Source organism: Xylaria bambusicola (genome assembly GCF_022495145.1).
Source record: "Xylaria bambusicola strain CBS 139988 unplaced genomic scaffold F5B22scaffold_35, whole genome shotgun sequence".
Lineage (NCBI taxonomy): Eukaryota > Fungi > Ascomycota > Sordariomycetes > Xylariales > Xylariaceae > Xylaria > Xylaria bambusicola.
In genome coordinates this window covers 267,815-279,647 of record NW_025953588.1, presented here as the reverse complement: position 1 = coordinate 279,647, position 11,833 = coordinate 267,815, and the positions used below count along the sequence as shown (strand labels likewise).

General features: G+C 50.4%; 2 protein-coding genes across 2 annotated transcripts; both read left to right on the top strand.

Moving 5' to 3' along the window:
* The first annotated feature begins 5,494 nt into the window (after positions 1 to 5,494).
* F5B22DRAFT_615182 (uncharacterized protein) lies at positions 5,495 to 10,009 on the top strand. Its single transcript, XM_047975521.1, has 5 exons — positions 5,495 to 6,664; positions 6,721 to 8,251; positions 8,345 to 8,502; positions 8,556 to 8,695; positions 8,749 to 10,009. Exons 1-5 carry the CDS (start codon positions 6,213 to 6,215, stop codon positions 9,816 to 9,818), a joined length of 3,351 nt encoding a protein of 1,116 aa, XP_047828822.1. The 5' UTR covers positions 5,495 to 6,212; the 3' UTR covers positions 9,819 to 10,009.
* Positions 10,010 to 10,552: 543 nt separating this feature from the next.
* Positions 10,553 to 11,780, top strand: F5B22DRAFT_306050 (uncharacterized protein). Its single transcript, XM_047970582.1, has one exon. It carries the CDS (start codon positions 10,771 to 10,773, stop codon positions 11,686 to 11,688), a length of 918 nt encoding a protein of 305 aa, XP_047828821.1. The 5' UTR covers positions 10,553 to 10,770; the 3' UTR covers positions 11,689 to 11,780.
* Positions 11,781 to 11,833: the final 53 nt, after the last annotated feature.

Sequence of the window (11,833 nt, the reverse complement as noted above, 5' to 3'; positions counted from 1 at the left end):
TGTTTTGCAGAACGCCAAGACGCCGCCACGACTAGGGATTCTAGTCGGTAGCGGCCGCTGCAAGAAGCATCCTGATCATTCTGATCATTTGGCATTGCCCACTCCTTCCACCGTTTGGTGTACATACTTACGCATAGTACACTACCTACCTCGTCAGGGACCGTGGGCCAGGTGGGCAACACGGTAGGAGCTTTGGCGGGAGGTTGCTTAGCGCAGGCGTATCAGCATATAGGAAGCCATAATAAACCCGGCACACATTATTTGGGGCCGAATCTGCGATTGGACAGCCCTGGGGGGGCTAAAAATCGAGAAAGAACCGATACGAGACGACACACATACACTAGGATAGGAGACAGGGGGGCAAGGGGGTGAAGACCCTTAGTTTCTGCTGCAGTGTAGCATGGCAACAAGGGTTTCTTTTGACAACCACATACATGTATAAACATACCCCTGCGCTGCAAGACTATACAATACTACTCTACATTACATTACAGCTATGCACGCCTGACCATGTGGCTGTACAGTCTCAACCCCAAGGCATATGACCCCGATCAGTTCCTCTACATGTAGCTATAACTGTGGTTTTGTGCGTATACCTAGTAGACATGCCAAATTCCTGTGGAGTTGATATCTAGCGTTTACCCGGCTCAAAGTAGTGTATTTCCTGAGTGGGTATGGGAAACCAGCTGAGCGACTACATTTGGGTTAAAGCATTCATGCCAACACCAAGAGCCTAGTACTTAGTTTACCAAGTGCTCGGCGCTCTGTCTACTGGTAGGATACCTATTGTTGGTGTAAGCATAGTCAAGCAGCAGCAGCAGACAGATAGGTAGGCATCCCCCACGCACACATGTGATACCTACACATCTAGAAATTCGAGGTCGCTAAGGGAGTGTTTGCTGTGGGTATCGTGGTCTGATGGTTTCAGCCGCACAGCGTCCTCATCGTAATTAGCCCACCCTTAATCAATGACCTGATGCGATATGAAGTAAGGTGTCTGACCTGCTGCAAGCCACATTGATACCTCGATTCCTTGTCACCCGTCGGTGTCGAGCGAGTCTGTAAACTGTGTAGCCCGCTAGGTAGTTCTTGAATAGATGTACTGTAACTACAGTATATAGCGAGTTATGTCGTGGCTTGACCAGGTTGATATGTGTATGACCTGTTGTTTGAAAACGAAAACGTACCGCTCAGCAGTTTGTGTGAGGGGCAGATCGTGGGGTACCCTGGCTCGCCAGCATTGGGGGAAGCCAAGGAGGTAGGGATGATGCGCCTTTTGACGATGCTCGTGAGGAGTGGCAGCGGGATCTCGCCACGATAGGCAGGCAGCAGCTGAACATACTGTGAGTGTAGGTATAGATATTGTCCGAGTCCTATACCTACCTACTTAGTATACTGACAAGAGAGTAACACAATCGGGCATCATGGCGGTCAGGACTCAGGACACAGATGGAGCAAAAAGATGGGGGTTGATTACACTAGGGGAAGGTAGTACAAAAGGCGCAGATGATGGCTTACCACGAACTCCCTCTACTTTACTACGTAGTACGGTATACTACGATTGCCATGTTCGCCATGTCTCTCTCGGTATTGAACCGGCACCCCTGGCCGAAGACAAGAACCCCCTTGCTGCGGATCCTTGTGCTAGCCTGAGAGTATGTATGGAGAGCCTAGCAGGCATACGAGCTCCACTAACCCCCATGTGTGCTAGCTGTTGGGCTGTTTGTACTATGTATGTAAGAAGTCTCCGTTCAACCCGTTCAGACGAAAAATCTTTTGACAGATGCCGTGGACCGGGCCGATTTGGAGAGCCTTCTTCTGCGACATACATAACTAGGTGGCAGTAAAGTGGCAGGATGTAAGCAGTTGCATATTACCGATGCCTCGGTTAAAGACTAGTCGCTCAGCGAGGTTGTTTAATAAAAAAAATAAAAAAAATAAAAATAAAGAGAGAGAGAGAGAGAGAGAGAGAGAGACCTCGCTTCCCTAGGCTTTGAATAGACATCGTGTACCTACCTACATAGAGTATGTAGTTCCCAACGGGAAAATCCACTACATAGTACTTACATGTACTAAGTAACATAGGTTAGCAGGAAAAGCGTGATGTTGGCGGTGGCGAGTATCGACATTGCTTCGTTACTTAAGTCTGCTGTGTTTATCATACGTAGTACACGTGTAGTGTAGTGCAGAGTAGCCAAGCGACAAGATAGCTGTCAACAGGGAGCGTAAGTACATACTTACCTAGGAGCCGACCCACACGTTATCTGAATGCTTACCTATGTACCTGAGTATCATAGACCAAGACATATGCTTAAGTACTTGGAATGTAGGTACCGTACTACAAAGCTGTCTCGGGCGTCTGGACCGTAACAGAAGCCATATCACTGTGGCGTAAACGTTCGACGCTGGTCGTCCGATTGCTCGGATGACACACCCTTCGGATGAGGGTGAGCAATTCTAGACATAGAGTATGTATCTGCGATACCACCTGCTTGCCTGGTTTCGACGTTCTATTCTCGGGCGTTTCCGTTTCCGTATTCGGGCATTATCGAGTCCAGGTTCGAAATACAGCATTGAACAGCTATTGGTAGGAGATCAAAATGGATTTGTCGAGATGCCATTTCTCCCATCAGCCCTGACCGTACATAGTATACATAGTATATACAAACACCTACTACGTACAGCTAGCTCAGTTATGTTTTGACTCGATGTCGAACCCCGCACCAGATCTGACAACACTAGACTAGCATCTGGCCACACCAATAACTTGACGCGCGATATGTTTTTTTTCTTCAGCTCAGCACGCCTACAGGACTCGAGGGCAGTGTCCAGCTGGATGTATAGGAACCCCGCACCGCCCCACGTGTAGATGGCATACCTAGGTTAGGTGGTCGAGTGGTCAAGGTGGCCAAGGTGGTAAAGGTGCGGTTACAACACACCTCAACGCCCCGTTCCTTGCAGATATGCCTATGCACAAAGAGATGCCATCAACGCTCGACTGTTCGAGACGCAGCATCGCTAGTCCCTTCTCTTGTTGCCAAGGACCCTGAAGATATCTCTCATTGGGTGATCTGTTTGAGAAATCCGATCTCACCAAGATCACCAAACGCCAGCTGGCTTGGCATCTGGGGAAGTGGGGATGGCGATCGGAGGAAAGTCGATTGCATGGACAGCACACCTGATGGAGATGGACGGTCAGAACGGTCCTTAACCGGAAGTGAGTGGCTTTGGTGTCGTTGCCATTCTAGGCTTGTCGCATGACTCTCTCTTCTTAGTACGCAATTGCGTATGAGCAAGGGAGTCCATGCTAGCCTAGGTAGTATTTGATAGGAACGTGGGATGTGAAGTTGCCACGGTCAATATTCACATGCAGCTCTGACAAGAGATCTATCCATCACATCTCTGACATTCGTTGCAGCGGGGCAATTAGCCGCACGAGAAAACCCAGGTAATACATACCGGTAGTACACGCAGGTCTGGCTGATATGGGTAGCGATTGCGGATTTGACTAGTAGTGGCGGTCATCAGCCGCATTAGAGCCTCGACTCGAATGCATGCTAACTTGTTTCCTCTGATAAGGTCGATTTGGGTAGGCACCAGGAATTGAAGCAAGAGTCTGGGCCTCGAGACGGGTATGATGCTTGTATAACAGCTTTCATCTGACCTGTCGTGGCTTTGAATATGTTAATATGAGAGTGGGCCAACCGTACTATCTACCAAGTCTAAAGTCGTTCGCGAGGCGAGTACTACATGGGAACATATTCCGATTTGCTGGTATCTAATATCAATAAGTAGATAGATAGCGGGTTTTCTGTTAGGTGTTGTGATCGTTGTTGCACGGGGCGAGTCTCAGGATGCCGAAACGCCCAAGCAATTGTCGCCAAGCCTTGCAGGACTACGTGTAAAATAGGTAGGTCGATTCGGCGCCGCTTGTGCTGATAATGGTTTTTTTTGGGTCAGCGCCCCCAGACGCGTGTGAACGACTGCAGTGTATTGCCAGCAAACTTCTCGTAGGGAATACCTATGCGTACTGCATTCGTAAGCAGCCTGAATGAGGCTAACAGCTGCAAGACTCAAGGCCTGCTCAAGGCAAGGTACCCCGCTCACACGGGCATAATCTCCGGAGGCCTTGAGGGTGTTGTGGCCAAAAGCATTATATGCCCGCTCTATGGCACAGAAACGCTGTCGTCGGGTTAACGACGCTTTCATAATTCGTAGGGCTCAGCTACATCTTCCAATCTGGCTCCAGGTCGTTCGAGACCACCTGCGGTAAACAATAGAGTGTCGGCCGTTGCCTATAAATGTGGCAAGTGTGATGTTTTGGCTCTGTATGTAGTAGGACTAGGACTTCGCCGATGTCGCGACTATCTCTAGGGCTGAGTATGAATGTGAACATGCCTTTGAACGTGAACCTCAGATGCCCACTAGGAGTGATGTAGTATTGGGCCTGGACTCCTATCGAGATGACTTCTGGGCTTGGCTCTGCCACAGCGTATCGGACGATTCTTCTCAAAGATTGATATCCTAATACTCCTGAAGGTAGCGATAGTGTGTTACATATAGCTCGTCGCCACTCTGTAGTTAGTGATCTAGTGACTATACCTAGTGATAGTATCCAGGCCCTTGGCTATCTATTGCATAGCTCGGTCACCCTTCCGTTTCTCTACTCGGAGATAGAGCCGAAAGTAAATAGCAGATCTAGTCGCTGCCCCTGCCTGCCTATATGGGTGGAGAATTATTTGATTCTACCTACTATATCCTATTATCCTACAGGCATGCAAAGTAGCTTCGCGTAAGCATCTTAACACTGCGAGGCTTATAGACTGGCTAAGGTAACGCTACCGGAAAGTATTGCCATAGAGATGCTCGCACAGACAATAATCTTAGCCGCTAGTGACCATAGAGGTCGAGGTCTCCGAATGAAGCTTACCAGGGCAGAAGCTTGCAGTTGAGTTGTCTTGCTGGCTTCTCCTTCGCTAGATGCACAGTACCTACTGCAGCGAGATGAGATCCACTCTGAAAGTCAAGTTTGAGCCTTCCAGCCAGAGTTGTACTCAAGTCTCAAGTGCACGAAGTCCGGATTGAATTCACTCCTTTCAAGTTTTGGCAAGAATAAGAGGCAGGGGATGCCAGCCCCCGTCTATGCGTCGTCTATGTGTCGGGACCATACAGATAACTTATAAGCCACATAATTGAATACCTACTGTGAGAGAGTGAGGTGGCCGTAGCCAATATGCTTTATTGAATATCTTGACCAGCGAGTGCTGTAGCCAGCTAGAATTGAAGGTTTCGGTGAAGAGGTTAGGGGCCGAGACCCTAACCAACCTGCTATTCTTTTATACCCTAGTGGCATATTATACCGCCTAGGTACTTATCTAATTTGGACAGTGGTGGCTGTCATGCACTTACCTACATAGTAACAAACCCAATCTGGAGGATCATCCAAGCACACTTTTCAGAATACCTATGGTACTTAGGTAATGTAGCGATGAATGTTGAATTTCTTTGCGATGATACTCATCTTTCATCTGTCATCTGTTCAATCACCGCTCATGCACATAGTAAGTAGGTGCCTATGTGCCAGCCTATCATCTACCTATCTCTAGCTCTTATCACCAGATCTGGCTGTGGTGTTTTCCCAGAGGGCTTCGGCATTTATGATGGCGACTAAATGCCTCGGAATGTGCTCTAGCGGATTGATAAGACCATGTCGTAAGATGATTATATGTAAGAGATTTCGCGTGAAGCACTTTTTGGCAGAATGACAACACTGCCACAATGACCGCAATTCATTCGCAAGGCTGTTGTTTGTAGTTCAGCATGAATCATAATGTCTCAACGCTTGTCTGTGACTCATCCAATCAGATAGCCTCGCATATGACTGGAGTCTCGACCCACAACCGCCACCTCGACAGAAGGTGAGGAGGTAGATATAACGATACATGTGAGATATCTGTTGATTCGGCCCTGAAATTTTCCATTCGCCTCTTGCTGTAGCAAGTCATTCTCTCGAGCCTTCATTTTTTTTTTTTCCGCTTTAGCGAATTTCTCTGTCTCATTTTTCCCCATTCGAAGCCGCTGTATTTCAAAAAGCGCACATTGTCAGCTCACTACCTAAAGTGGGTTTGCAAAATCACAATTTTCGCAGGCATACAACTCATTCGCCCATCATTCCTTGGCCGTGCCGGACTCAATTGCAAATCTGGGTTTCAATGGCAAACGACGTGGCCCTCGAGGTGGGGTCTCATGAACCGTTGAGAAGTCGAGGGCAGCGCGCTCGAGGTGGACGGGCGTCTAGGGGCCGGGCTGGTCGGGGTGGTCGAGGGGATCGCCAGAGAAACTCCCGACCTACAGAGCGCGGAGATGAGCGACAAGAAACGTCTACGCCGGCTTCAGCGTCTGCACCCGCTGCTGGTCAGCCGTCTTCACATGCTACCCAGGATGGTGGCGCTCCACGTGGAAGAGGTCGCAGGGAAGCTAGAGGCTCGAGAAGGGGTCGCGGTGTCGCTGCTAGTGGCCAGAGAACTACCATCGCAGCGAACCGAGCATTTGGTGGCCACCTTACGACGGGACCAGAAACCGAAGACCAAAACGGCGAGGCTTCTACCGGCTTGGACGCGGGCGCCGCAGTCTTTGTCCCTGGTCAGCCGTTTGTGCAACCGAGGTATATATTCAATCTAACTGGCACTCATCTGTGCGCGGAAACTGACTAAGTCATAGTACCAAGTCGGCAGAGAGTGCCCCTCCCAAGCCGGCTCGCCGATTGTCTAAATCCAATGCTCCGGATCTTCCTACGAGGATCCACGAAGATATCAATAATGGACAATACGAATGTGTCATATGTACCAATGAAGTACTACGCAACTCACGTATATGGTCTTGTTCAATCTGCTGGACTGCCACTCACATGTCATGCGTCAAGAAGTGGTTTACCAATAGGACTAAGCCTCCTGAACAAGACGAACAGCAACCTCATCAGCAAGCCTGGAGATGCCCTGGATGTAACTCGACTATGAACGACGAACCTGGTGTGTACCATTGCTGGTGTGGCAAAGAGATCAATCCCAAATCAGTAGCCGGTTTAACCCCTCATGGCTGCAGCCAAACCTGCTCCAAACCAAGAGGGACTTGCCCTCACCCGTGCCCATTAGAGTGTCACGCAGGACCCTGTCCCCCATGCCTCCTGATGGGCCCGAGTCAGTCATGTTTCTGCGGGAAGAATGTGTCTACTAAGCGATGTGGCGAGACTGATTACACGAAGGGCTGGAGCTGTCACGAACGATGCGGTGACCTACTTCCTTGCGGGGAACATGAGTGTCAAAGAAAATGCCATTCTGGCTTATGTGGAAGCTGCGAAGTTCCAGTCGCATCCCGCTGTTACTGCGGGAAAGAATCCAAGAATATACCCTGCGATACTCTTGGAGACAAATTAGAGTCATATGATTATGACCCGATACAGAAAGGAGATGGCGCAACTGGAGCTGAAAAAGAAGAGCCAGGGACCTGGTTTGTTGGCGCATTTAAGTGTAATAATATTTGTGGGAGGCCATTCGATTGTGCCAAGCACAGCTGTCAGAGAGCCTGCCATACACAAGACGAGGCCCAGACTCATTGTCCATTCTCCCCCGATGTCATCACCCACTGCCCTTGCGGCAAGACGCCGATTTCCGATATAACCACGCCCCGTGAGTCCTGTTCAGATCCTATACCAACTTGTGACAAGGCTTGCAATAAGCGTCTGGAGTGCGGACATCTCTGCCAGGATGCTTGCCATAGTGGACCCTGCTCGGCGTGCGAGCAAGAGATAGAACTTGATTGTCGCTGCCGTCGCACGAAAACAAGCGTGACCTGCAACGAAAGAGAGTCGTGTCATCCACTATGCGAAAAGATCTGTCGAATTCAGCTCAACTGTGGGAGACATGAGCATGGTGCACGGTGTTGCCCGGCAGAAAAGCGAGCAATTGAGCGCTTAGCACTAAAGCGGCGTAACAAGAGTTCAGCTGCTTCAAACGAAGAATTTGAGGCAGAGCATATCTGTATCCGCGCATGCGGCAGGGAACTGAAATGTGGAAAGCATCGCTGCCAACAAATGTGCCATCGCGGCCCTTGTCCTTCATGCTTAGAAGCAATATTTGAGGAAATCAGCTGTAACTGTGGAAGAACTGTCTTGCAGCCGCCCCAACCTTGCGGCACAAGAGTGCCGGAATGTCGCTTCGACTGTACGCGGCCTCGGCCTTGTGGCCACCCTCAGGTAAGCAAGTGTGTGAGCTGTTACCTCCATATCCAGCTACCGGCTTTTCCATTCCCCACGAACATTATATTGTATGCTAATATACTTTAACAGGTCACGCATAACTGTCATCCGGATGATATAGACTGCCCCAAATGTCCGTTCTTGGTCGAGAAACGGTGCATTTGCGGCAAGAAGATGCTCAAGAACCAACCCTGTTGGTTTGATGAGCCGAGATGTGGCCTTCCATGTGGCAAGAAGTTAAAGTGCGGGTACGTCTACATTTCGAATTCAACTGAGGAAACTCTGGCTAATCATAATTTAGGACTCACTCCTGTAATAAGCTGTGCCATCGCTCGGGCGCTTGTGAAGATGAAGGCATTTCGGGGTCTCATTGCCAACAGCTATGTGGCAAGACACGTAGCTGTGGCCACCTCGATACTGAACAATGCCACGCTCCTTATCGTAAGCTACCATCCATCTTAATATACCGCACACGAGCTAACATGAAAACCCAGCATGTAAAGAAGATAGGCCTTGCCAAGCCAAAACATTCGTGACCTGTGAATGCCAACACAGGAAACAGGAGGTCAAATGTCTAGCTACCAAGGCTCAACCTTCGCCTCAGCGTTCATCATTGAAATGCGACGACGAGTGCCTTCGTTTACAGCGGAATGCGCGTCTAGCTAATGCACTTAACATCGACCCTCAGTCGCATACAGACGATCATGTGCCATACTCGGACACGACCCTGAAGTTCTACCGAGAAAATCCGCAATGGGCACAGGTCTACGAGCGGGAGTTTCGAGTGTTTGCGGGGGACAGGGGCGAGAAACGGTTAAGATTTAAGCCTATGAAATCCCACCAACGCGCCTTCATGCATTCACTGGCTGAAGATTTCGGTCTCGACAGCGAAAGCAGCGATCCAGAACCTCATCGTCACGTCTGTCTATTCAAGACACCTCGCTTCGTCTCCGCCCCAATGAAGACGCTGGCGCAGTGCGCCAAGATCCGCGCCAGTCAAGATCCGACTACACAACAGTCCACGCTAGCTAATGACGCCACCGTCATCCCTTATAATGCACTTCTCTTGACAAATCCCCAATTCGGTCTGACCATTGAAGAACTGAATGCTGCGCTAAGAAAGGACTACTCAGCTCACCCTACCGTCACGTTCCACACGAGCTTTTTGCCGTCCGAAGAGATCGTCATAAAAGGTTCAGGAACCTGGACCACGCAAACCCTCGAGGCCGCACTCACTGCTCTAAAGCTAACCCTACAACAAACAGTTCGACGCTTAAAACTCGCGGACAATGTTTCCCTCTGCTCCGTCGACGAGTCCCTGAATGTGCTCCGGCGAGAGGAAGGGCGTGTCCAAGCCGGCAGCGGAGGATGGAGTGCTGTGGTTGGTAAGGCTGCAGCTCGACCAAAAACTGTGACTGCTCCTGCTTCCGTACCCCTTCGTAGCAAATTTGTGGCGCTCAAGAAAGAGTCGAAGAAGAAAATAGGGGAACCAGTAGAGGAGGACTGGGAGGCTGCAGCAGAGAGATCAGAGAATGAAGAGGCTGGTGCTCAAGAAGCTGTCTAACCCATATGTACATTAGGCGTGATGTTTCTATTATGTCAGCTTGATGGAAACATGGCGTACTTTATGCGAGGATGATGGATGACGGGAATGACTACAACCTTTACCTAGACGCAGCACTAACGGTCTTTTACCATGCTTAATCAAACCTCGTACATAAATTAGATAGCCATCTGCTAATACTTAAAAACACCAGCGCTTGACATTGTGTATTCTATGATGGTGGTTAAGAGCATGATGTCCTCTCGCTCAGTGCGGGATAACAAGACCATGCTATAAGCAATGCTGAATCCCTCCCGCACTCACGCTACTTATATTCCAAATTACGTTGCTATTATAACTCAAGACACTGAGGGAAGATAGGCGATACAATCTGTCAAAGACAAATAAGGCAAAAGAGGGAGAAAATGGAGAGAGGGGGGGACAATATCAGAAGGATTCTCGGCAGCCGTCCGATTCGAACCAACTCCTCTTGACTTGTTGGATGGCGGTCGATGCCACCAACTGTGCACCAACTGAATCAAAACTACCTTGCCAATACGAAGAGTCGTCCTACCATGATACTTACTGTCTTCTACCAGTTGATACCTGGTCATTTCCCTTCCGTGTCGCTCGGCTACGTGCACGGAGGATGGGTGAACGCATCTATCAAGGGGGGAATGAGCCTCAACTCCTACCCCACCTTGTTAGCTCTGCCTTCTCCAGTAACTGCGTAGGTACCTACCTAGGTAGGTAGAGTGCTGCAGACCTGCTATGCAGGGGGTTTTCCACTGGCTTACTTAGGGTTTTGTGCCTTAAGTTTTTAGGTACATAAGTTACGTGCATAGATACTTACCTAATGTATGTAGGTATCCCATCAGGGAACTCATCCCTACAATATGCATTAACCTTGAGCTAAAACATCACCACCACCAACAAATCACCGTTGCAGTAGAAATTCATATTACGAGTTACCATGAACAACTTCGGCGTAATAGAGATCGCCACCACAAGAACAACCAGCGCACCAGGCTGGGCCTACGTGCCAGACCGACAACAACTACAGCTCCCTAGCGCCGCCGCACCATCGAACCGCAAGCGGTCCCGCGCAGCAGCCAGCGGCGCCGCCAACCTCAGTCTTGCCGATGCCAACGTGCGGCAGGAGACGAAAGCGCGCAGGGAGATCGAGATCCTCGACCGCGACAACGCGCGCGACGTGCACATCGCGATCCCCGTAAAGAATGGGATCGCGCGGACAGGTGGGAAGAAGTACACGCCGAACGTGCGGCGGATATTACAATCGCAAAAGACCTTCGCGAACCACCTCGACGACTACATAGCGCTGCAGGTGCAGCAGGCTGAGACGAATCCAACCGGCAATGCAAAAGCCAACGATACGGCCGGTGCCCGCACAGGGCAGAGACAAGCTTCCGCTTCCGTGGGACCGTCATCGTCCAAGAAGTCCGGCGCGAAACAGTCACAGTCACAGCAACAGCAAAAGCAAAACAAAGATTCCGAAGACGTAGAAATGATCGACCCGTCTGATCCCCAATCCGGAGTGCAGAAAAGCGCGATCTTGGCGTCATATCCGCCACACCCTTCGCACCCCGAAGACGCCAATCCACTCCTCGCCTCGCGTCTCCCACCCCTCCCAAGCGACGACGAGCTGCGCGCCCTCCTGGCCGCGCCACCGCTGAGCTACCTCGAGGCGCGAGGGTCCTGGCCGTCCGGGGACGGCGAAGGCGGGCAGCAGCAGCGGTACCCGACGCGCGTGTTCTGCGCTGTGTGCGGGTACTGGGGCCGTGTGCGGTGCATGAAGTGCGGGACGCGGGTGTGCGCGCTCGAGTGTCTGGAGACGCACCGCGAGGAATGCATTACTCGATATGGGCTGTAGGGCAGTAAATCGGTAAGATTCGCGGAAGGAAGTTAACATAGCGGTAGACTGTGAGGTAGAGGAGCTTCTTGCTAGGGCACTGCAAGGCGGGCGTTGTGGCATTTTCATTTGATGAGTTGGGGGCGAATCTTTGGTGTTCGCCATA

Bases quoted from the DNA above. Each gene is read 5' to 3' on its own strand.
- F5B22DRAFT_615182 (XM_047975521.1), top strand. From the start codon at position 6,213: ATGGCAAACGACGTGGCCCTCGAGGTGGGGTCTCATGAACCGTTGAGA. The intron at 8,252-8,344 runs GTAAGCAAGTGT...ATACTTTAACAG, and splicing joins GGCCTTGTGGCCACCCTCAG to GTCACGCATAACTGTCATCC. The intron at 8,696-8,748 runs GTAAGCTACCAT...ATGAAAACCCAG, and splicing joins ACAATGCCACGCTCCTTATC to CATGTAAAGAAGATAGGCCT.
- F5B22DRAFT_306050 (XM_047970582.1), top strand. From the start codon at position 10,771: ATGAACAACTTCGGCGTAATAGAGATCGCCACCACAAGAACAACCAGC.